The 23,783-nt window shown below is 64.7% G+C and overlaps 3 protein-coding genes across 3 annotated transcripts in view; all 3 read right to left on the reverse strand.

The window, feature by feature from the left end:
• IGF2 (insulin like growth factor 2) overlaps positions 1–10,120 on the reverse strand; it is a 28,323-nt gene extending 18,203 nt beyond the window's left edge. Inside the window, exons 1-2 of the mRNA XM_010331145.2 lie at positions 10,010–10,120; positions 6–243 (exon numbers count right to left, since the gene is read on the reverse strand). The gene's annotated coding sequence lies outside the window, so the exon portion shown is untranslated. The remainder of the gene's footprint in view (positions 1–5; positions 244–10,009) is intronic.
• Positions 10,121–11,665: 1,545 nt separating this feature from the next.
• INS (insulin) lies at positions 11,666–13,060 on the reverse strand. Its single transcript, XM_010331147.3, has 3 exons — positions 12,937–13,060; positions 12,579–12,782; positions 11,666–11,805 (listed from the first exon to the last, which is right to left on the reverse strand). Exons 1-3 carry the CDS (start codon positions 13,058–13,060, stop codon positions 11,666–11,668), a joined length of 468 nt encoding a protein of 155 aa, XP_010329449.2.
• Positions 13,061–15,271: 2,211 nt separating this feature from the next.
• On the reverse strand, positions 15,272–23,169 carry TH (tyrosine hydroxylase). The gene is made up of 14 exons (XM_074401851.1): positions 23,064–23,169; positions 22,102–22,168; positions 21,139–21,367; positions 19,975–20,149; positions 19,563–19,651; positions 19,291–19,358; positions 18,848–18,898; positions 18,282–18,427; positions 18,033–18,168; positions 17,644–17,713; positions 17,167–17,223; positions 16,864–16,959; positions 16,432–16,565; positions 15,272–15,621 (listed from the first exon to the last, which is right to left on the reverse strand). Exons 1-14 carry the CDS (start codon positions 23,167–23,169, stop codon positions 15,462–15,464), a joined length of 1,584 nt encoding a protein of 527 aa, XP_074257952.1. The 3' UTR covers positions 15,272–15,461.
• Positions 23,170–23,783: the final 614 nt, after the last annotated feature.

A 23,783-nucleotide genomic window follows, 5' to 3' on the forward strand; every position in this document is an offset into this window, starting at 1 on the left:
CTCACCTCTCTGGGGTTGGGGCTGGGGCCGACTGCCAGCCTCAGTTCTGGGAGTGCTGGGGTCGTCTGGGCCACAGGCCGCAGCAGCTCACCTCAGGACTGGCCGCTCTGGCCGCTCTGGCCTGCTCAGGCTCAGGCTGTGGGGCAGGCTGGGCACGGGCTGGGCTGGCAGTGGTTCGGAGCCCCGGGGCTGAGGGCTGGAATCCACTTCCTCCCGCAGGAGCTCCGTGGCAACTCTTCCGCCCTGGGGAAAGCAGAAGGATGTTCGTGAGATGATCTCTTTTCAAAGCAAAGCCCCCCGTACGCACCAAGCCAGAGCCTGTCCCATCCCCCTCCCCTGGCTGCCTGTGGGTCACCTGGTCAGGACTGGGGCAGCAGCTCCCCTCCAGCCCCTCCCCTGCCCACAGCTCCCTTTTTCAGAGTACGAGGGAGGGAGGAAGAGGTGAGAAGTTTGCCTAGGAAAAGCTTCCCGGTGCTGATGGAGAGGCCGGAGACCTTTCTGCTGGACAAGCTGCCCCCTTCCTGGGCCAGGGTGGGCTTCTGCCTGGCACTGGGGGTGGAGGGCTACACACGACGGACCCGCCCTGAGGGGCCACAGCCCAGAATACGAAAGCCTCCTCCCCCACCCCCAAACACTCCCACCTTGGAAGGAGACAAGGAGGGGGCCTCGGGCAAAATCCGAAGGACAGGGCCAGCCAGGGAGGGGGCAGTGGAGCTTCCTGGGGAAAGCAACCCCCTCCCCACAAACACCACCCCGGGTGGATTGAGGAGTCTGGGTCCAGGGTGCGGGAGAGAAAAACTTCACGCATGAATGAGCATTCCCAGGGAAACTGCCACGGTCCCAGGGCCCCTCTGTGTGCGGGGGAGGCTGGGGGGCGCCGTCCCGAGGGGAAGCTCTGCTTTACAAAAAAAACCTGGAGGGGACCTGAGGGCGCAGAGGCCCCTTCCCCGCCTTCCTCCTCAGTCTCCTGGCCACTTTCTCGCTGGTGGCCAGGGCATAGGGAGGCAGGAGAGGGAAGCTTTGCTCTTCCAGTGGGGGTGTGTGTGTGTGTGTGTGTGTATAAATAAAATACCTGTGCCAGTTTCCCGGCCCCTGGTTCCTCTGCAAAGTCTCCTGTTTGTCTCTGGGAATGGGGTGGGGGGTGCGGCGGGCGGAAACTTTGCTCACAGAAAAACCCTTCCTTCACACTTGGCGAAAACAGCTGTGTGCTCCTGCTGGGAAGAGCCTCCGACCCTCCTCCCCACCCCTCCCATTTCACTTGGTGAATTAGTGAAGGAAACCTGTGTTCCTCGCCCTGTGGAAGAACCCCCTCCCCAACGGCCTTTCCAGCTCCCTGCAAAGTTGAGGCTGCTCTCAGGAAGCTTGGCCAGGCCCCCCAGCAGCAGAGGTGCCCCCTCCTTCAGAAACCAGGGCCCTGGCAGCGGCTCCACGCTCCCAGCCCACCCACACCCGAACACTCAAAGTGCAGCTTTCCTCCCACACTCAAGGGATGGCAGCCCAGTCACCTGACTCTAGCCGCCGCTCGGTCCCCGCAGCTCCTGGACAGTGGGTAAAGGGGACCGGGAGTCACTGGGGCCCAGGGCTGTCTGCCGAAGCTGCCGGGACGGAGCTCCGCTGGCCTGGCCAATATTAGCAGTTGCCCCCAAAGCAGGGGGGTTGGCATCCAGACCCTCCAGCCTGGTTGACGTGGAGGAGGAGGAGGGGGACAAGGCCGAAGCTGGAGAGATGAAGGGCGCTTTTAGAGCGAGCATGTGAATATGGCCCCTAGAGACGGGGTGGCTTCACCTCCGCCGAGCACGGCACCTGCTCAAATGCCAGCGGAAATGATGGAGCTGCCCCTCACCTCCTCATCCGCTCCACTCCTTTCCCTGAGCCCCTCCAAATTTGGGGAGCCTTGTGCCAACTTGGTGGTGCTGGGGCAGCTGGCTATGGCACTTTCCAACACCAGGACATGGTGCATTAGGGGATGGAGGTTTGGCTCGCCCCTGACCTGGCAGAAAGGCACCTGTGGCTGTGGGCATAAGCCAGAAGCTCCCTGCCAGCTGGGAGGTGGGGGCTATGCGGGGTGCTGGGGAGTAGATGTAGCTTTACTTAGCGTGACACTTGCAGTTGCTTGGAACATCCCAGTTACCCTGGAATGTTGGTGGGGTGGCACTAGCAAAATGGGGGGATAAAGGGGGAAAACGTAGGGGTTCAAGAATGAGCAGAAAAATGGGACTGTAGGTGCCCCCAGCAGAGCTACGGACGGCGCAGTCACGCCCTTCCGTCTTCCACCGGCAAGGGCTCAGCCGGGGTTTCCCGCTCCACGGGTCAATCTGCTCTGCCCTGGTACATGCTGTGTGTGGCACTAAGCTCTGATGGCAGTGCTGCAGGTGACACTCGCAGGCTTCCCCGCGTAGGGCGACTGGGCAGGTTCACGGCCCTTCCGGTTAAAGCGTAGACTCCAAGCTGGCAGCAGCTGGGCAAGGGTTCACATAGAAGCGCCCACCAGATTGGACTCAATCACACTGCTCGTTTCTAACCTCTCCTGCAAGCCTGCAGGAAGACCAGGCACAAAACCAGACTGAGGAAGGGGCAAAGGTGTGCTTCCCGAGTCCCACCCGCCCCGCGCGCCTGCACCCCAGCCGCTTCTGTGGGCTTAGCAAAGTGGCCGGCGTGGGGCCGAACTGTCCCCTCTCTCTCTCTCTTTCAAGCCCTCGGCTTAAATCCTTTCATTAGCGGGAGGAATAGGACATCTCGTGGGGATAGCAAGGATTGCGGCAGGAAGAGCAGTAGCCGCGAAGATTTCCATCTGCTGTGTGTCGGGGGGTGTCTCAAATAAGATGTAGAAGCCCCAGAGCCGTGCCCCCTCCCCTGGGAGGAGGGCAAATGGGATGTTTCACTCGGCTTTTGGGTGGGGAGGTCCAGAGCACTGAATGAGTTCACAGTCTTTGCAGGTAAACACAGACTCAGAGCAGGCAGCAACTCAGGGGGCGCTCAGAGAGATTCGCCCTCCGGATCAGGCCAAGCCTCACTGGGGATCTGCCGCCCCTTCCTCAAGCCCGCAGAAGGGCAGGCACACAGCGAAGGCTCCGGGAAGGAACAAACAGAGACTTGGGGTGTGGGCAGAGGGCAGCCCGGCTCGAGCTATCGCTAAGGGACCCTGCTGCAGGTGCTGGGTTAAAATGGTGCCACAATGGTGCCGAGAGCGACTGCCAGAGCCCTCTGGGGACACTTTTCTGGGACTTTCAAAGCTGCAGATGGACCTGGAGAGAGTGAAGGGCTGACCCCAAGCCAGATGAAGTGATTCCAGGGAGGCCCCCCAGGTGGAGGGTCCCCAGGCGGAGGAGGTAGCAGCGAAGGGGCTGAAGTGGGGGCAGCCCACGGGTCGAACTTCTGGAGCCCGGAGCCTCCCCGGCCCCAAATGGTGTCTTGCATCCAAACTGTGCCCTGTTCTGGAATGCCGTCCCCGGGATGCGCGCAGAGGAGCTCGCTCCAGGCCTGATTTCATTGAGATCCCGGTTGCCTCCCTTAGGCTCTTGGAACCCAGATGTGTAAGCAGAAGGAGAGCAGGGAGACGGGGTCAGGACAGAAAGGGCCCCCAGGGAGCAGCTAAGCCATGGTGCCACCGAGGCAGGACCAGAGGCATTGGGAGTCAGTGAGTTAGGGTGTGAGGGACGTGACCCCGCAGCGCTATGCTCCATGGATTTTCCCTGCAGGGGTGCGGGGGACACATGCCTCATGAAGACAGGTGACAGGGACCACAACACGGCCAAAAACTGGGGTGCAGGGGTGAGGGACACAGCGCAGCAGAACCTCCCTGCGCCACTGCCGCTTAGGCCCGGGAGAGGGTCAGCCCACCTTAGGGACCTGTTGGATCCTTGATGAGTGAGGGTCTAGGAAACCCCCAGAAATCTGGGGCACCAAGCTTTGGCCATTTACCTTCTTAAGTGGCCTTATGCTGACACCTGGCGGTCATTTCTAGAATTACAGCGGTATAACCCAAAGGTCTCGGGCGCTGCAAGTGGGGGCACTCTGGGAGGGGGGCTCTGGGGGCTAAGTTAGGACACCTCCCACAGAGGATAGGTCCCTCTGCACTGTGAGGGTGGGGGTGGGGGTCACGGGTTCTACACCTTTGTGTTTGGATCCGGGGCTCGTATCTGCTTCTGTCCGGGCGTTACAGAGCTGGCAGGGGCGCGGAGGGAATCCCTCCCTTCGGGCGTCCTCTACCCGGGGTGAGCATCCGAAAGCTTACGGCCTGAGCCTCACGGTGAGCCTGGGACGCCTTTCTGAAGCATCTGTTTTGTTCTAAGGGAGGAAACTATTACATTTGCACGAAAATAAACTCAGCTCTATGACTGAGAGGCCCGGGGCACCACGCCGGGACCCCAGCTCTTTCAGAGGCGTCGTCCGCAGGACGCACCCAGATGGGCTGAACTTCCTTCTGAACTCGCCTCGCAGCCCCACCCGGCTCCACCTGGGCAGCGGAGAGTCACGAATTTGGCCCGAGCCTGACACCTGGTGGCCACTTGTGAAGTTGCAGCCACAGCTTCAGAAAGCATCTTGCTTTCCAGTTAAGTCGATATTGCCCATTGATAGCTACAGGGTCGCTTTACCAAACCTCGGGAATTGAGAGACAAGGAGAAAGTGACCCACAACCCTGTCCTGAAAACATCAGATTGTGGCTTCAGAGCCCTGCACCCTCAGGCACTGGAGGGCCAGGCTGCCTCTGCTGGGGGCAGCCTGGATACCAGTGAGGCCTTTCTCAAAGGCTATAGGGCCGCAGCCAGAGGGGCTGGCAGGGAGGGGCCCGCTCTGTGCCACTCACACGTCTGTGCTTGGAGGACAGACGGGCAGGAGGGGCCTGGGGGCTCAGCCAGTTCACAGCCCCCCTCTGCGAACGACTTGGGCAAACCAGTTCCTGTCCCCTCTCCCTTCCAATCTCACGACTATAGCGGTTGGGTCTGGGTGGCCACCTCTGGCAAAAATCAATGTTAATAAACATTCAATTTTAGCCACCCCTGGACGCAAAGTGATATTTGCCCCGCCTCCCTACCCACGGGTGCTGAAACCTTTTTAGGAGTCACAAGGAAACTGCCTAGCTGCTCGGCAACTCTGCAGGGCGCCCGAACCGCCCGGGAGAGCTCTCCGCAAAGACTCCCCCACCTACTTCAGGAAAACTTGCTGCCTGGGAGGCCTTGGGGGTTTTTGGAGCCTGAGGCCCTTGGGGAGAAGGGAGGCTCCAGGAGCACAGATTTCAGCCCTAGGCTGGATCTGCGTCCTTGGCAGCGGGGACCCAGTGTGGACCCATCCTCAAGGCTGCAGCGCTGTCAAGGCAGGAGACACCTCCTCCAGGAAGCCTCTCCTTCCCCACTCCCTGCTAACGTCTGCCTCCTCTGTTTGGAGCTCAGATGGCACAGCTGCACCTCTTCCTGCCCCAGGCTTCCTTGAATGCTGAGCTGGGGCTTGAAAGAGCTCAAAGACCCCTCCCCTGTGACGGGCCTCTGGGCCACAGATTACACCTGGGTGTCCAGGCCCCCCAGAGCCCCTCCTGCTTGTTTCACTCCAAGTTGTGCGGAGGCCTCTGTCCGCTAGCACCGGGCTCCTCCCTCAAGGAGCTGCTCCTCCCTTCCAGGTCCCTTCTGCATGCCCTGGGCATGCCGGGTAGCCATGGGGACTGCCACTTCCCACGGAGGACACGTCAACTTCCCCTCCCCTGTAACGCCCAGACCTGAACCACACCCATAAGATGAAGGCCCAGGCACAGAAAGCAGCTCATGGGGAGACTGAGGCCAGCGGTGCAGCTGCCTGATAGCCCTGCTGCTCACCGATGCCACCCAGCAGCCGAGGCAGGCAGGGTCTCCTTTGGTTCTCTTCTGACGGATGAGGAAACCAAGGCCCAGAGATGCTAAATCACTTTCCCAAGGCCACACAACGACTAGCAGAAGAGCCAGGACTTCAGCCCCACCTGCCAGCTCTCGCCCTTCAGTCCCACACTGGCCCAGGTGGACACTCATTGCCCCTCGGACGTTGAGGGCCTGTGGCTTCTCGGCACTCACAGATCACAGCCTATTGCAGACCTCGAGGCCACGGCTACCCCTTCTTTATTGCCAAGGCCAGCCCATGCCCAGCCAGGGGGAAGGACCCAGGGGTGACCTCTGTATGGGTCTCTGGTGGGCATGGGTGGTGCTGGGCTGGGTCTGCGTCCCTGGGAGCGGGACCCCATCGTGGACTCATGCTCAAGGCTGCAACGCTGGCAGGGGCCCGGGATGCCTCCTCCAGGAAGCCTCCAGCCTGCTGGCTCCTGCCTCCTCTGTTCTGAGCTCTGGTGGTGCAGCTGGAGCCCCAGCCCTCACCCTCTCCTCTAGTTCTCAGGCAGCTCTTCCCCCTGCCTGGAGCCCAGTCTCCTGCTCCTTCCTTCCCCACAGCTGGGCCTAGGTTGGGGAGCAGCCATGGAGCAGCAGCCCTGGGCCCGCCCCCAAGGTGACAAGGGAAGAAGGCCCCCTTCCACTCACCCCTGCCCCAAACCCTCTCCTTGCACCTGGAGGCCAGGGCTAAGAGGGCCCCATGCTCTTAGCAAGCAGCCACCGCCAGAGTCGGGTCTGGGTGTCTCAGTGCCTCCCCGTGGGATCCCCAGGGTCGCCTTCTGGCCCCAGCCCCCGGACCCACTGAGCCACCTGTGTGTAATGGGCCCATGCCAGGGACCCTGAGCCCTAGAGAGGGTCAGGGGATGCTCAAGGTCCCTCCAGAGCTGGACAGCAGCGGGTCTGGATGTGGGCAGGGGCAGGTGGTGGCCCCGTGGAGGCCGGGCTGGGGTGGGACCCAGCTTTGACATGAAGGTGGACTTTGAAGGCAGAGTAGTGCACTTTGAGTCGCAGCGTGAGCAGCCGCAAGCTGGCAGGGCTGCGGGGGGCTCTGGCTCTGTTTTCCAAAAACACAGATGGGCCGGGAAGGGGGTCAGAGAGAGGCCTGGGCGGACTGTGGGCCGAAGAGCCCCGGAGGGTCTGATGACTCAGCAGCCTGCCCCGCACAGAGCCTGGGGGCGGGGGGGGGGTCCTCCCCAAAGCCCACAGGTCTGCGGACCCCCAGGGCTGGGTGGCCTCCAGGCTGGTTCCGTCCCTGGCAAGTGGAGGGCCGGTCTGGCTCTGCCCCCAGCAGCCCTGCGACACTGTCCAGGGGTCACAGCCACCTGGGTCTAGACATTCTCAGCCTCCCTGAGTGAGGAGAGCCTGGCAGGCCCCACGACCTTAACGTCGGCCTGAGGGACCCCGACTCTGATTCGTCCTCAGCCCATGGGCACCCTGAGATCCCTGTCACCCTGTCTTAGAGTGTGGGGACTGTGGGTTGGCCTTTGGCTACGGCCCCACGCCATATTCTAGGGGCAGCCTCAGGAATGCCGGGAGGCTTGGAGGCTGCCTCAGCGGTCCCTGGGGTCAGGGACAGGGTCTCCCACCAGCAGCAGATGGGCAGAAAGTGGGGAGTCCGAGCGAGGTGGGGCGGGGCCTGGGGCCACCTGGGTGCAAGGGAGTGAGCTGAGGACGCAGAGGAGCGGGCGGGAGGCCGGCGGGGAGCCTGGCGCCAGCGCAGCCGTGAGACGGACGGTGGGGAGGCCACCTCCAGCCGGCCCCACTTTCGAAGGAATCTGCCTTGCTGTTCCTGAGGCCGGGGCCAGAAACAACAGTGGGAGGAAGGGCGCAGGGTGCGGGGGCGGCACCCAGCGTGTCATCTCCGCGTTCCCAGCCCCGGTCTACCGTCTACCCCTGCCCCCAAACATTCTTTCCAGAGTGGACCTCCCTCTCCTCGACGCGCTGGCGGAGGGGGCCGTGGGAACGCGCTGACCCCGGGCCGCCCGGACCCCAGCTCCAGGCCGACTTCAGCCCCGGGTCCCAGCCCCTGAAGCCCCCTCCTCACATGGGAACCAGGACTTGACCTTCCTTCGGGCTTGAGTGGCTGAGGGACAGATCCCCCTTCCCCCCCACCTCTGGCCTCCAGCCTCAGTAGCCCCCAGGGGCCCTGGGGACCCTCAGCAAAGGCCACGGCCAGGTCCACTTCGAGCCACGGCTGGCTGAGCCGTGACTAGGATGGGACAGGCTCCCTGGAGTCTTCTCACCCTGGCGCTCTGTGACTCTAGGGGCCTGCAGGTGGGGCTCAGAGTCTAGCCAGCGGCTTTCTCGGAATATTAGCGACTCAGGACATGTGTCCGGGCCTCGGAGAAACCCAGGTCAGTGAGAGGCTGGCCTGCGCTTGACTTGGGGGCCCAGACTGGACCTGAGCAGGCCAGGGGTCTCCGCGGACACCCCTCAGCATCGTCAGACGCCTCCTCTCATTCCTAAGCCCCACGCTCTTCAGAGTCCTGGTTGGCCAGCCAGGCAGGGCCCCCCACAGCCCCCACAGCCCCCGGGAGTGCCCAGCAGGGGCAGGGTGCAGCTACTCACACCCTGGGCAGCACCGGAGCCTGGAGCCGCAGCCCGGGGGCATCAACAGTGAGGCTCTGGTGCCATCTGCTGGTCACACCTGTGAATGGCGGCTCCTGGCCACATTGCTGGGTGTGAACAAACGTGCCCGCGCTGGCCAGGCCCTGGAGCAGGCCCCGCACGTCCCCGCCCCTCACACTCGGCCCACGTGCTGCGCAGGGCTAGCTTTCCCAGAAACTCAGGCTTAAGAACCACCTGCCCTGGCCTCGCTTTCTTCCCCGGGGGCCAGATCCCCACTGGGCACCAGGCCCTGGAGGGCTGGGGGTTACCCTCAGCATCCCTTCGTCCACTCTCATCACCCCAGGGTCTGCTCAGGCCTGGAGACAGGGAAGACAGTAAATATTTGCTGCCGATAGGCAGGAGAAGGCAAACACTGTCCCAACACCAGGCGAAGGTGCCAATTATCCATGCCAGGGGCAGACGCAATCCAGGAAGCCAGCCTGGAGGCAGCCACACCTCCGTGGGGCCTGGGTGGGTGGGGAAAGGTGTCACGTGCCTAGCTCCGGGGTATAAGAGCTTCCTCCCTGCACAGCACGTGTGAACACAGGACGCTCAGACAGAAGGCTGCATGCAGGCTGCTCTCGCTCCTCCAGGCATGGGCAGAGGTTTCAAGGGGGTCCGGCAGGTTTGGGGGGCCTTGGGGGGAAGCTGCCTTGTGACTGGGCAGCAGTTAGATGGACCCAACGCCAGGGAGAGGGGTGGGGCTGGAGGCAGCTGAGTGCCCCTGCCAGCCCCGTGCACATATGGAGCCCAGGTTCCAAGGCCAGGCGGATCTCTGGACACTGGAGGTGTCTGTCCTGCAGCTTCCCAGAAGGGGCGGAGCACAGGCAGCCGCCAAGCTTCATGGGCCTGGCTCACATGGGGTGACCTGGGAGCTCTGGAGCATCCAAACTCCCCGGCCAGGGCGTCTGGGGGCCAGTGCCCAAGGTGGTGCCCGACAGGAGACTGGGTCTCATGCTGCCCTTGCACCCGGGTCACCTTGACAGCACTTCTCACTGGGGCTGGGGAGATAGAGGGACTGTCCCTTGTCCTGGCTCTGGCCTCCTGTGTACATCTTTTCCAGGATGCAGTGGTGGGGGGTCAAGGGGCTGAGAAGCCAGGCCTGGGGGCCAGAGTCCCGGATCTCAGCAAGGTGAGAGGTGGCCCCAGCTCTGGCCCAGGGCAGCTGAGGGCACCACAAGCCATGGCTGAGTCTTTTGGGTGGCAGCCTTGCCGTCCCCGAGGCCTCGGGCCAGCGGTCCCCCAAGACAGAGTCACAGAAGATTTGGCCCTCAGAGGACACTCCACGGCCCTCAGCACCAGCCAGCACCAGCTGCCCTGTAAGTCTTGGAAGTCTGGGACAGCCCCAGGGGTCCCTGGACACCACTCTCCACAGCTCCCCACAGAGTGCTGACTCCCCCAGCCAGGCCTAAGAAGCACCTGTCCTGGCCTCACTCTGCCCATCACTCCCCACGGCCTCGCTGCCCATCAGGGCGGCCAGGGCAGCAGCTTGTCCAATGGCCATCTGGAGAGCAGCCTCCCAGCGGGCCCACCGCAGCCCCTCGAGAGTCACATACCTCGGCTCCAGCAGGGCGCCCCTGCCTCTACCCGTGCGAGTGGGGCCGGCCGGGTGTTCCCACGGATGACTGCTGCTGATCCCAGCCACCGCCTCCCTCCTCTTCCGGGGCCAGTGTCCGGCCGGCCACCCGCCTGCCCAGTCTTGACCCCCACTCTGGGGGCGGGGCTAGATGGAGGCTGTGACAGCCCTGGGCAGAAGGGAGCTGATATGGTCCTGGGGAAGGGGCGAGCTCGGAGCTTCAGGGACAGGGCTGCCCCGGTGGCCAGGCCCCCAGCTGGAGGTGAGCGCCCGGCCTCAAGCCCAAGTTGGCAGCGGTCCGCAGCCACAGGCCATATCAGCCCCAGGCCCAGCCATCCCCAGCCCAGCCCTGGGTGGAGCTCTCAGGAAAGGTCCAGATTGGTTTGGCCTGGGTGGCAGGCCGGCTGGCCCGGCCACAGGGTGTTTTGGGTCACCTGCTGACCTCCCAGGCCGCAGTAGGCCCAGGCCGCCCCTAGGCTTTCATCTGGCCACTAGGCTGGGTGCCCAGTGGAGCCGCCCTGTGCCCAGAGGTGCTGAAGAAGAGGATTCGTGTCAGGACCCCCACAGACCTGCAGCCCAGCGTGACGTCATCACCAGGGCTCGTGCGTGCTTCCAGATGAGTGGAGGTCTGTAGATAGGAAGCCGGCCATGTGGCCCTGCTTATGGGGAGGGGGAGGGCAAAGGGGCCGCAGGGGGACCCTGGCCCTGGTCTCTGCCCTGGTGGCCTTGGCGGTTTCCTGTCCTCCTGGGCTGCCGTCCTCTGGGGCTTCCAGCCAGGGTGCACAAGGTGTGGGTTCAAAGGCCCTGCCCACTGCTGCCACTGTCCTCAACACCCGCCCCGGTTCACGCTCCCATCTGCCCTCCCCTGCTCCCTCCAAGGCACCAGTGGGGCCCCAGGTGTCCAGCTGGGCCTGGCTGGTATGGGCTGTGGCTGCAGGCCGCTGCCAGCTTGGGCCTCAAGGCCAGGGTGTGTGAGTGTCCCGGGACTGCCTGGAGCTGGGAATCGCAGGTGCCACTCGGCAGCCTCTCCCCACTTCCCAGCCCCCGCCTGCAGGACCCCCTCCCGCAGTCCAGCCTCCTCCTTCCACAGGGACTCCATCAGAAATATCTCTAAAAATAGAAGCTGGGAGGGCTAGGTGGGGGAAATTGCTGGAATGTTCTCGTTCCCTTTCCTCAACAAAGTCTCTGGGGACTCCAAGAGCCTAGAGCTACTGAGCAAGAAGTCATTTCCCAGTGGCCCCACCACCCTGGCCTCTCAGAGACCCTCGAAACTCCGAAACTGGACCCCGAGTCCCAGGGTGGGAGTAGCAAAGAGGCAGCCAACAGGCATCGCCACTTTGGTGAGAACCACTGTGGGCCGGCCTGGCCAGTGAGGGCACCTGCGGGTGTCTAGAGAGCACGGAGAGAGCTGGGAGGGGCTCATCACAGTGCCGGGAAGCAGGGCCTGGCCCAGGGCCCCCGAAACACACAGACAGCACAGCAGAGCTGGTTCAAGGCTTTATTCCATCACTCGTGGTGTAGGTGCGGAGGGCGCAGGGCTGCCTGTGGGCCGCGGCTAGTTGTGGTTCTCCAGCTGGTAGAGGGAGCAGGTGCCGGTGCAGGTGGCAGTGGGCACGGGGTGGCCTGTGGGCCCAGTCTAGTTGCAGTAGTTCTGCAGCTGGTAGAGGGAGCAGATGCTGGTGCAGCACTGATCCACGACGCCACGCTTCTGCAGGAGACCCTCCAAGGACGACAGGCTGCCCGTGATAGAGCCCCCGCCCAGCTCTGCCTGCCCCACTGCCAGGGCGAGCCACACAGAGCAGGTCCAGAACAGCGGCGAGGAAGAGGACACAGGATGGCACAGTCAGGGAGAGACAGTGCCCGCCTGCCCACCAGCCGCAGGTCATGCTCCCACCCCTCTCCAGCCGAGCTGGGCCCAGGTTGAGGAAGGGTGGCCCGCACTGGGTGTGGACATACAGGGCTTCAATGCCCTGGGCGGTGCCATGGTGGGAGCCTGAACAGGTACCCCTGGTACGTCTTCCCAAGGCCTGTCCCCAGCGCCTGCCCTATTTCCTGACTATGGATCTGTCGTGAAGCCCACGGACAGGGGTCTGGCCCACTGTGGCCAGCAGCCATGCCCTCCTCAAGGTGCCATGGGGCATTTGCCCACAGGCAGGCAGCGTGGGGCACCCTGTGACCCCAGGTCACCCAGGACTTGATGTACTCAACAAAACACTGGAAGCTGCTGTCCTCAGGTGAGGGTGGAGAAGTGGGCTGCGGGGCATTTGCTTGAGGGGCACGTGGAGGGAGCAATCTGCCCTGCCGGCCCTCCGAGGTATCTCGGAGCTCAGCTGCCAAAGCCAATACAATCCTCAGGCTGAGACTCTGCCGGGGCCACAGGAAGCTGGTCACTTTTAGGATGTGACCAAGAGAGCTTCATCTCTTTTTAAAAAGTCCACCTGTCTCCCTACTGGTAGCAGCCTCCTGCCCCTTCTGCCCAGGCTGGGTGGGAGCAGCAGGAGCAGGGGTGGCTGGGGGCGGCGGGGCGAGTGAGGGGCGGCGGGGCTCACCCTGCGGGTCCTCCGCCTCCCGGCGGGTCTTGGGTGCGTAGAAGAAACCTCGCTCCCCGCATACTAGGTAGAGGGCTTCCACCAGGTGGGGGCCGCACAGGTGCTGGTTCACAAAGGCCGGGGCCGGCTCGGGTCCCCAGAGGGCAAGCAGCGCCAGCAGGGGCAGGAGGTGCATCCACAGGGCCATGGTGGAAGGACAGTGACCTGGGAGACAGGCAGGGCTGAGGCCGGCTGAAGGCCAGATGCCCTGCCCTGGGGCCCCTGGGCTCACCCAAATGCTTCAGAGCCCAGCCACGCCCTCCCACTGCAGAGCTGGGGTCCGGGGTCCAACTGCTCTGGAGGCCCCAAGTGGGGCAGCCCTGGGCCCAGGCTGGCTCGAAGGCCCTTGGAACAGACCTGCTCGCTGGCCTCCTGTGATGCAGCTGGTCCCGGAGGGCTGAGGGCTGCTGGGTCCGGGCCGGCTTTATAGGCCCAGAGCCCATCTCCCCTTACCTGCCAACCCTGCCGCCTGGCCCATTAGGGCCTGGGGTTCAGGGGCTGGCAGATGGCTGGGGGCTGAGGCTGCACTTTCCAGATCATTTCCTGGCTGCTGGCTCTGCGGGAATATCTCCTTGGTCGTCAGCATCTCTTCCTCAGGGCCAGGGAGGGGTCATTAGAGCCTTAAGCAGGAGCCTGGTGGCCAGACCTGTCCCTGTTCGCAGCTGGGGGTAAATGTCTCCGGGAGAGCAAAGCCCTCGTCTGGGCCACTTTCCACATTAGACCAAGACAGCAGGAGGCTGCAGGGCGGGGTTCTTCACGTGGCTGTGCCCAGACTCCTGCTCTTCGTCTCTGGTTGCCTGAGATACCCCCATGGGTGGGCCGAGGTTGTGGGGTGGGAGAGTGAGGGGGCCCCGTCCCTGCTGGCTGCCCGGTTCCCACCGCACCCCAGGATAGCAGCCCCAGCTGAGACCCTCAGTTCCCCCTGGGCGGCAGGAGGGCAGGACCCGGGGACCCAGAGACAAGCAGCGGGTCCCCAGCAGGCCGCCTGGACCTCATCTTCCCTGCGATCTGCGGTGGCTGCAGGGCTCCATGGGCGGGTGTGGGAAGCTCCATCCCAGCCCCATAGGCACCCTCCTGGCCCCCACTCCTCTTCCGGGAGCCCCTGTCCATCGCTCCTCTCCTGGCCAGGCCCCATGATCCCATCACCCCCACAGTGTCATCTGGGCTGAGCCCTAGGCAGGCACCTGGAGGCCCAGCCGGACCCATTGGGAGTACATGGGCTTCGCCGCAGCCCCTAACCATCTGTGAGCTCCAGGGCCAGGATCGGGAGGTCCCAGCAGCAGGAGGGCGAGATTATGGGGCAGGCAGGTTGGGGCATTGTGTGCCCCGAACCCTCTCATCCCTGTGCCCCAGCCTGGCCTCAGCCTCAGAGCCCCTGGGGGCCGCCCGAACTCTCCAGCCTTAGCATCTCCTGCCTAGCCAGTTTGGTAATGGGCAGCTGACTATGGGGCCCCTCCCTTCTGCCCCTCCCACCCCAAGCCATGCTGCAGCAGGACCTGTGGTGACTGCCCCAGGATGGCACCATGCTCTGAGGCCCTGCAGTGGGAGAAGACATAGGCGCCTCCTTAAAACGAGTGTGTAGGGAGGGATCCTGGATGAGGGTACCTAGGGGGGAGGGCAGAGCCAGGGGCTGGCTGGGTCAGGGGCAGCGAGGTAGGCACAAGCTCTTCCCCAGGGCTTCCTTGGGGCTCACAGCCCTTCAGAGACACTCCCAGTTGCAGCCTCTAGTGCCTGCAGGGGCTGGGTACCGACAAGGTGTGTGAGGAACAGCCTGCCAGGCTGGGAAGGACTGTTGTGCCCGGGAGAGCCTTGACGGATGACTAGGAGTTTGCCACGGTTGTCAACCTGGGAGCTAAGAGCCAGGATCCCAGCAGAGTGTGGTGGGGCAGCTGGAGGGAGGGAGGGGCACTGAAGGCCCGCTGGTGTCCTGGCCCACCCTGCAGGATGCCCTGGGGTTGCTCTCTCCAAGATAGGAAGGGGCACCCGGCTGGCCAGGCCTGGAGGGTGCTGAGTGCTTTCTCTGGAGGGCATCTCCCATCTCACAGGAGACAGGCCCAGGGCATCTGCACAGCCACCAGCTCAACCGGACTTTCCCATCAGCACACGTTCTGGGGGCCACGCTGAGGCCCCCCTCAGATGCCAGGGCCTGCTCCGGGTGGGTGGGGCATCTCCCCGGTCCTCTCAAGGGCTGGGAGCCCCATCAGCAGGGGGTGCTAGGCCGGCAGGCCCCCCTCTGAGGCCACCCCCTGCCAGCACAGTTGCGACCCCTGCTCCCTGCCAGGCCTGGGAGAGACCCTCCCACTGTCACCTGGCTCCCTACCCCGGGAGGGCACCCATGGAGATGGGCGCCTGAGGGGCTCAGAGCTGGGCAGGGCCTCAGGGTGAGCGGGGAAACTGGCCCCAGAGGGGCCTGCAGCCTGGCCAGGGTGATCAGGCGTCTCCCAGAGGAGGAAGGAGACCAGCGCGAAACCTCTGAGAGGCTGGGGTGGGGGCGTTGGAGCCTGGGGCTCCCAGGGTCTGTCTCTGTGGCACAGACACAGGGCCAGGCAGGTGGAGGCACACTTTCTTTTATTGTGACGGTGGATGGGGCAGCAGATGGGATCAGGGCAGGGCGGAGGGCAGCGCAGCAGCCTCCAGGACCCTGGTAGCTGGACAGGACGTCACCACGGGCACACGCAGCTGTTTCGCTGAGAAGCGGGCATTGGGGCAGCAGAAGCCTGGCAGCGGGGAGGGCGTGGGGGGCAGTGGGGCGGGCAGTGGGACCCAGCTCCTCACCAGGGCCTGAATTCCGGCATGGTGCAGGAGCAGGGGAGGTTGGGAAGGGCCCGCAGTGACACCCTGAACCTAGCCAATGGCACTCAGCGCGTGGGCCAGGGTGTCCAGCTCGTCCTGGACGCCCTCCAGGGAGCGCCGCACGGCCTGGGGGCTGTCCAGCACATCGACGGCCATCGTGTACGGGTCAAACTTCACAGAGAAGGGGCGCTGGATGCGTGAGGCGTAGCTCCTGGGGAGGAGAGCGGCAGAGCCCTCAGTCAATCGGCGGGCAGAGTCTGCAGCCTCCAGGAGAGGGGGAGGCCGGGGCTGCATTTCCACCATCACAGTGGCTCCAAGCTCCAGGGGCTTTTCTGAGCCACCTGGTCACAGGCAGGACGCTGCGGCCTCTTCCAGGGCTGGGCGAGGGGTTCACGGGGAGACAGGCCAGGCTCCTTTTCTACCAGAGCCTCTGCCGGGCACCCCATCCCTGTCTGCACCTCCACCAGGCCTCATCCTCCAGGAAGCCTTCCTTGACCACATCCCTAAGCCTGCGAGTGGAATTCAGCACCCCAGTCCGACAGACACATAACTGTTGGCCTCAGTTTCCCCAGGGCATAAGGGTGGGGCTGGAGGGAAGATGATGAGCCCTTTTACTGAGGCGAATGGGCTGTGCTCCCCTCTCCTGACACCCTGGTCGCTGCACCCAAGGCCCCTAGCCCCAGGGACCCCACTCCCACCGCCCCCCACCCTGCCTCTCCCCATCCCAGGTTCCACAGGACCTCCTCATAAAGCTCAGCTCTGCCAACACCCCCAAGAGTGGCCTTGACCTGGCCTTGACCCGGCCACCCAGCACCCCCTGTCCTGAAGGTCTGCCCCTCCACAGACGCTGGGGTCCTGCTCACAGGCGGTGTCCCTGCCGTGAGGGGCTGCTGCAACCGGGGGTCCGTTTTCTCATCTGTGACCTGGCCTCACAGCCCAGCCCTGCTCAAGGCCTGAAGGAAGGCCTGGCTTGTCCAGTTTGGGGGCACAGCGGGGGTCTCGCCCCAGGAGCCAAGCCCACCTGAGCTTGTCCTTGGCGTCGCTGAAGCTCTCTGACACGAAGTACACGGACTGGTACGTCTGGTCTTGGTAGGGCTGCACGGCCGCAGCTTCGGGGTCGAAGGCCCGGATCTCCGGCTCCTCAGACAGGGAGTGCTGGCGGGAGGGCGGCGTCACCGACCCCAGTGCACCCAGGCCCCTGGGGGAGCTGGGCACCATGGCCTGACGCTGGGTGGCTTCCTCTGGCAGAGTCGCCCTCACCTCCCCCGCCGGGCCTCCGAAGGCCTGGGATAGTGTGGGCTGGGGACTGGGCAGAGACACTTTCTCCAAAGACAGCCTGAGCCCTGGAGGCCCAGGCTGCAGCTTCCTCCCCTGGGAGTCTGTCCCCTCCCTGCACTGTCCCCCGTGCATGCCCCGCCCCTCCGCTGGGGGCTGCGCAGGTGGAGGGTCTCACCAAGAGCTCCCCGTAGGAGGACAGCAGCCCGGCACCGTAGGCCTTCACCTCCCCGTTCTGCTTACACAGCCCAAACTCCACTGTGAACCAGTACAGCTGCGGGGAAGCCAGGCAGCCTCAGCCCCTGGTCACCTGTGGCCCGGACGCCACCCCAGGGAGGGCGGGCCAGGCTGCAGGCAGGCCAGGGTGAGGGTCGCGATTCATGGGTGGAAGCAAAGGCCTCAGCCTGGACAGCAGGCGGACGTGGCCCGGATTCAGACCCCGAAGCCCACACCCAGGCCCTGCGGGGAGAGGTCAACCCACCGTGGATAGCTTCTCAATTTCCTCATCCGAGGCCCCCAGGGACGCCAGGCCGATGTCCTGTGGAGCGGGCAGGAGGATGAAGGGTGGGGGGAGGCAGCCCTGGGTCAAGCTCGAGGTGGGGGCACTGTGGGTGTCAGCAGCCCCTCCAGTAGTCTCTGGGACACTGCCCAGGGGGCAGAGACCCACCCCGGCCACCCAGGATCCGAAACCTCCACCGGGCCTCCTCCTTCAGGCAGCCCTCCTTGACCATATCCCTAAGCCTGTGGGTGCCGTTCTCAGGCAGCCGGCAGATGGCAGCACAGCCCGTGGGAGGCTTCGCTCCAGCCCCGCCCTCTGCCCCTCGGGGCGCCGAGCCCCCCATGGCGGGACCCAGGGGCAGGCAGCACATTTCACCCAGCCACACATCAACCCCCGACCCGTCCTAGGCCCCAGGCCAGCCCCTGGGTGACCCCGGTTCCCTCCGAGGCCACAGAGCACCTGGGAGAACTGTGCGAAGGTGCGGTCAGCCAGCATGGGCACGTGCCCCAGCAGCTCATGGCAGCAGTCCCTGCGCAAAGGAGGCGGGCTGAGGGGCCACCCACCGCACCCCCAGCCCTCGGGTCTGCCTGCTCTAGGAGGGAGGGGAGTTGAGCAGCCACCGGTCCCACCCCTCACCGGAGAGGCTGCCTGTGTGGACGGAGAGGGCTGGTCCCACCCCCCACCCCCCAACCCCCACGGGGCTGCCTGCACGGAGGGAGAAGGGGCTGCGGGGCCGCCCCCCGCACCTCCCACCCGCGGGGCTGTCTGCGCACAGGAGAGGGAGGGCAGCTGAGGGGCCACCCGTTGCACCCCCAACCCTTGGGCTGGGGGCCAGGGCGCGCACTCACGGCTCTGGGGAGTGCATGGGCGAGGACGCATGGCGGATGTACTGGGTGCACTGGAACACGCGGAAGGCCAGGCTTGCCAGGAAGTCCCGGGCAGACAGCAGGCCGGCCACAGGGCGCAGCTGGAAGCCCGTGCGCTCTGCAAGGGGCCACCTGGTTACCGCCATGCAGGGGCGGGCTGGCCACGCTGAGCTGGGGCTCGTGAAGGCCGGTCCAGCCCCCGGCTCCCCGGCCCTCCTGCCCGGGGCGCACCCTTCAGGAAGCGGGAGACGTCCTCCAGCTGGGGGATGTTGTCCTCCCGGTAGCCGCTGCAGCGCTCCAGCAGCGCGAAGGCCTCCAGGTGCTCCCCGCAGGCGTGCGTGGCGTACAGCCCCTTCAGCCGGGTGTAGACCTCCTTCCTGCAGGTGGGGGGGCTCAGGCCCTCCCAACGCCGCACCCCAGGGCCCGAAACCCCCTCCCAGAAGCCCCTCCTGAGCCGTGGGCGCCTCTGCCTGCCTGAGCCCCCTCAACGCAGGTCTCTCAGGGACCCCTGAAGACCCAGGCCCCTGGGAGGGACTTTTGCTGGTGGCTTTGGGGAATCCCAGGGGGTAGGGAGTCATGAGGGGCGGTCCCTCCGCACCCTGGGGGTGGCCCTGCAGGATGGGTAGCCTCTTCCTCCCAACCCGACACTCTGAGCCCTGGAAGTCCCTCCTCTTCCTGGTCTTAGTTTCTCCTGCTGTGCCAACATCCCTGGAGGTGGCTCTCACATGCCAGGATTCTGGGAGGCGTCCCCCGGGCTCCTCCCCAGCCCCTGGCCAGCTAGCTGCACGGGGTCTCACCAGGTGGCAATCTCCTCAGCGGTGTACTCCACACGGGGAATCGGCTCGCCACTGGGGAGAGGCCAGTGGTCAGCAGGTGCTCTCGGAGGGCAGGAAGGTGCAGGAGGGAGGAAGGGAGGGAGGGAGGGAGCCTGACTGGCCACAGGACCACACCCGCCTTGTGCAGCGAGGACTTTGGGGTAGAGGATGGAAGGAGGGTACGCCCTGGCTGACTATACCGTGAGCCGGCTGTGTGGCCTCTGTGTGTTGCTCTAGCCCCCCTGTGCCTCAGTTTCCCCACTGGGATTTGGGGACAAGGGAAAGCCCTGGAACAGAGCTGTCTGGCAGGAGGCACTGATGCTGGTGACGTGATGGGTCCCCCCCTTTGCCCTTCCCTCCTGCCCCCCAGGTCCAGCATGAGCCTGCAGGACAGAGTCTGAGTCCCCAGCACAGGGGCTCCTCACTGCCTGTACTGGAAGGCGATCTCAGCAATCAGCTTCCTGCGTTGGCGGTACACCTGGTCGGAGAAGCCCTGAGGGCAGAGGGGACGCAGGGGTCACCAGGCTGTGCCCGGGAGAGGCCCTGAGGGCAGAGGGGACGCAGGGGTCACCAGGCTGTGCCCGGGATGGGTACGGGCTTCCGGGGCTCCGGAAGCCCAACGGACTCCCATCCAGGCTTGGGCGAAGGGTAGGGATGTGATCCAGACAGGAGGCCTGGGCCCTCCAGCACCACTCACCGGGTGGTCCAAATCCAGGTCAGGGTCGAACTTGGTGACCAGGTGATGACACTTGTCCAGCTCTGACACTTTTCTCGGGAACCAGGGGACTTCAAGGGGGATGGAGGGAGAGGTCTTGGTGAGCTCGGAGCCGTGGGACCGAGTCACCCACCTTGAAGCAGCCTCCCCTATAAGACTTCCAGGGGGCAGAGGCAGCCGGGGCTGTGATAGCTGGGGGGGGGATCCAGGAGGTGGCCCCAGGCCCGGACACAGATATGCAGGAAAACGAGGGGAGGAGTGGAGCCAGCAGAGAGGGAACCCCATGTTCCCCAGGCCACCACCACGTGGTCACTGTAGGTCCCCCGGCAGGAGCCTCTGTACCCCAGAGCCTCAAAGTCATTTGGTGGCACTCAGGACAGAAAACCAGCCTCACCCTTGTGCTCCACGGGGCTGCGCACGTCCTCTGACACCTGGCGCACGCCACTGAGCAGGGCGGCCAGGTCCCCTCTGGGCACCTCCAGGCGCACGAAGTACTCCAGGTGGGAGCCCCCCACTGTCGGCCTCTGGGCCGGCCGGGTCTCTAGATGGTGGATTTTGGCTTCAAACGTCTTAGGGAGCAAAAGCAGAAAGAGACGGGGAAGGAGAAAGAGACAGAGAGAGAGAGAGAGAGAGTGAGGAGGAGGGAAGGAGGGGGCACGTCGGTAGGCTGGCCTGGCCCGGCCCAGCCCTGCCCTTGACCTTTGCAGCTGGCATTACACAGACCCTGCTCTCCCAGGCTCAGGTCAGCGTGGGCCACCAGGCTAGGGGTCACCACTGGCAAACTGGGTTTTGTGTCACACACGTAACCGGGAGTTGTCACCGCGTGAGCCTTGACCTGCTTCTGGGCAGCTCTGTGTGTCCTGAGGCTGTGCCACACAGCCTGGCTCCCAGCCACTGGTCCAAAGCTGCCCTCAACTCTGGTAGCCTCATCCAGGGCTGCAGGGTGGGGGACACTGAGTCTCACTGGCCCCTGAGCATCCAGGGCACTGGCCAGAAGGGGCCGCTCCACCTCCCCCCTGTTGCCCAGCAACAAGGACCGTGGGTCTCAGTGCCCCTCGGGCCAGGAAGCCAGCTCTGCGAGCTGGTGGGGAGTCTGGCTTTAATGTCATTTGGGTGCCTCTTCCGGGAGCCGGGTCACCTGCCCCCCTGGGCACAGTGGGTCCGGAGTGACTAATGCAATCGGCGGTCACCTCAGCCGCCTTGCTGGGTGGGTGGGAGGGGACGCCTTGCCCTGCCCCTGCCTCCCATGCTGCCCTGCTGGGAGCCCCCCAACATATGAAGTGGTGGGTGAGGGGCAGCTGGGGATGGGCAGGGCAGGGGGCACAGTGAGGCTTGGTGGCCTTAGCCCTAGGGCTGGGCTCAGAATCCCTCAAGAACACGGGGTATAGCCAGAGACTGAGGGGGCTGAGCCAAGGCTGAGACTCCCCCGCTGTGCCCTGTGCTGGCCTCAGGGGTCTGGACCGCTGCATCTCTGCTATAAAGGGGTCAGGGACTCACTCCCCCCACAGCCCCACCCACAGGTGCACTTGCCCCAGGGGCACAGCGGCCGCCAGCTCACCTCGAACACCTTCACAGCTCGGGACAGCGCGGAGGGCTTGGTGGCCCTCGGGGAGAAGAGCAAGTTCAGCACAGCCTTCCCCTCCTTCTCCTCAAAGGCCACGGCCTCCAGGGGGTCGCCGGGCTCCGAGGAGGCTGCAGCAGCCGCGGCCGCCACCGCCGCCTCCCGCTCCTTTCGGGCGTCCTCAATGAGGCTCTGCCGCCGCCCAATGAACCGGGGGGACTGTGGGAACAGGGGCGCCCGTGTCTCCTCCACCTGCCGAGCCCCGGAGGCTGGTCCCACAGAGGCCAGGGAGGAGGGCGCATTGCTGAGCACCTACTGTGTGCCTGCTGGGGCAGACGCTAGCTGAGGTGCCTGCGGGCATCGACCCCGATGGGGGCAGCCCAGCCAGAAGGGGTGGTGGTAGGGGAGGAGTGGGGGGCTCTGTGGGGAGCAGACAGACAGAGGCCCTGTGTCACCTGTCCCCGGGCCAGGCGCTAACCGGATTAGTGATGGGAAGCGGGCAATGTCTCGACGGACAGTGCCGTCGGCTGTTGGGGAGGGGACGGCAGCTCAGGAAGGAGCTGCCCCCACAGGGCCCCAGTGAAGAATCCCCGTAGCTTCTTGGCTCCGGCACAGGGCCCCTTTCTCACACCTCCATCAGGACACCTGTCCCCCAGCCCTGCCCCTCTTCGCTACCCCCTTGCGCCTGCTCCTGGCCGCCTCGTCATCCCTCCACCCTTTGTCACAGCTCTGGATGCAGGTGTCTCTCCCTGGACTCAGAGCCTCTGACCCCTCGATCCCAGAGCTGTCCCAGGCCTGGACAGAGAGGCACTTGGATGCCTGGGGCTCATCTCTTGGAGCTGAACTCCGGAGACAGCTCTGGGCTCCTTGTAAGAGAAGAATCCGCTTCATCCAGCGCTTCCAGGTCATGGAACATGAATCGGGCAGCAGGAGACCCCTCGGAGCCCCCCTTACCCTCCCGTGGGTGTGGATGCAGCTAGAGCCGCAGTTCCAGGCTGTGGAGAGCCTGGAGGCTGGGCCCCGGGTCCTGTGGGGAGGGGACGCCTGAAGGGGAGCCTGCCAGGGGGAGGGCGCTCTATGCCCCTGAGAAGGTGCATGGAAATGACCCTGCTACAACCACACCATGTTTCATTCAAGGTCCATAAATAAAAGCCTGCTTTAAATGCGCCAGGGAACCGATGGTTCTGAGTGCCTCAGGAGGCACCGAAGACCCGTCCTGTGGGCTGAGACCCTCCGATGATCCAGCCTGGCCCACACAGCCCCTTGGACACAGGGCTCCCAAGTGTGGGCCACAGAGGACTCAGACTCCATGGTGAATGAATGAAGGAAGGAAGGGAGGAAGAGAGGGAGGGAGGGAGGGAGGGAGGGACGGGCCGAGGGGAATCGCCCCACAGCCTAGACACCCTTTGACTCTGGAATTGCCTCTTACTGGCCCAGGATCCCCCACCACGAGCTGCTGCCAGAGCCTCGGAAGGGTCTGGGGGCTGCCTCCCCGAACAGATGGGCTGGTTGGGGTGCTGACAGGGCAGCTGGGACAGAGGGAGGAAGGAGCAGGTGGGAGCAGGGTGGGGGTTGCGTGCATGCAGCAGCCAGGGACCTCTGGCTATCTGGGATTTGGGGGACGGATTTTTTTCCATGTTTTCATCCTTAAGACTCAAGATGAAGCAAGACACAGGGACCCATCCAACCCCAGGGAAGGCCGGCTCAAGAGGGGCACACACAGGGACAGGCACCGCCTCAGTCTGGCCCCGCAGGAACCCACACACCAGGTACAGGGGGTGCCGCCGTGCCCAGGACTCCACACCCATGCTGAGTCCCAGGGGTCTGCATGGACCCAGAGCCCGGGGCTGCCAGCCAGGCTGGGGAGCAGCAGAGGCAGCTGGCACCAGCCCGGGCTCCGGTCCACTGAAGCCCCTGGGCACCTACCTGCCCTCTTACCATGATGGCCTCTGCCTGCTTGGCGTCTAGCTCAGACACAGCCCTGCGGAAGCCCTTGGGCTGCGGCGCGGTGGCGTCGGGGGTAGGCATGGTTCAGTGTGGAGGTCCGGGCTCTGTCTCCACAGCCCTGGCCCAGCGGCCTCTTATAAGCTGAGCTGACGTCAAAGCCCACTCTGGGTCCCCCACCTTCCCCTCCTCATGTCACCCACCCCTGCCTGCTGTGCCTGGTGGAGGCGGGGGTGGGTGAGGAGGGAGGGACGGAGGCGAGGGAGAAAGGGCTCGTCCGTGGAATCTAATTGCCTCCACTCCCCAGCCCTGTCTGAATCATCCTCAGCCCGAGGCGGGCTTGCTTGCAGGGACCAGGGGCTGGCTCATGCTCTGCAGGGGGCTGAGACAGCCGGGGTCCCCTTGGTCCCACGCCCCTCAAGGGTGCCCACAGGGAGGGGCTGTCTGGGCAGCCCAGGGGCACACTTAATGAACGCCAGACCCTTGTGGCAAACAGACCCAGAAAGCCCCAAGACGGGAAATCCAGCCTCCCGCCTCAGACGCCAGGAGGCCATTGGTTTGCTTCTCCAGAAAATTCCAGGCCGTGTGCCTGGTAGACGTGGTTCCTAGGAGTGCCACCTGCCCGCAGCCCCCAGGCCCTGCACGTGCAGCTCACAGGAGCCAGAATGTCCCAGACGGCCCGGCTGTCCAGTGCGGAG

Source organism: Saimiri boliviensis, chromosome 6 (genome assembly GCF_048565385.1).
Source record: "Saimiri boliviensis isolate mSaiBol1 chromosome 6, mSaiBol1.pri, whole genome shotgun sequence".
In the NCBI taxonomy this organism is placed as follows: Eukaryota; Metazoa; Chordata; class Mammalia; order Primates; family Cebidae; genus Saimiri; species Saimiri boliviensis.

Excerpts from the sequence above, each read along its gene's own strand:
- TH (XM_074401851.1), bottom strand. The coding sequence starts at position 23,169 with ATGCCTACCCCCGACGCCACCGCGCCGCAGCCCAAGGGCTTCCGCAGG. Across the intron at positions 21,368-22,101 it reads CTAGCTGCATCCACACCCAC|CCCACAGTCCCCCCGGTTCA; the intron begins GGGAGGGTAAGG and ends GGCGCCCCTGTT. Across the intron at positions 16,960-17,166 it reads AAATTGAGAAGCTATCCACG|CTGTACTGGTTCACAGTGGA; the intron begins GTGGGTTGACCT and ends GCTTCCCCGCAG.
- INS (XM_010331147.3), bottom strand. The coding sequence starts at position 13,060 with ATGGGCTCTGGGCCTATAAAGCCGGCCCGGACCCAGCAGCCCTCAGCC. Across the intron at positions 12,783-12,936 it reads CGAGCCAGCCTGGGCCCAGG|GTCACTGTCCTTCCACCATG; the intron begins GCTGCCCCACTT and ends CCTGTCTCCCAG. Across the intron at positions 11,806-12,578 it reads GGAGGCGGAGGACCCGCAGG|TGGGGCAGGCAGAGCTGGGC; the intron begins GTGAGCCCCGCC and ends TCGCCCTGGCAG.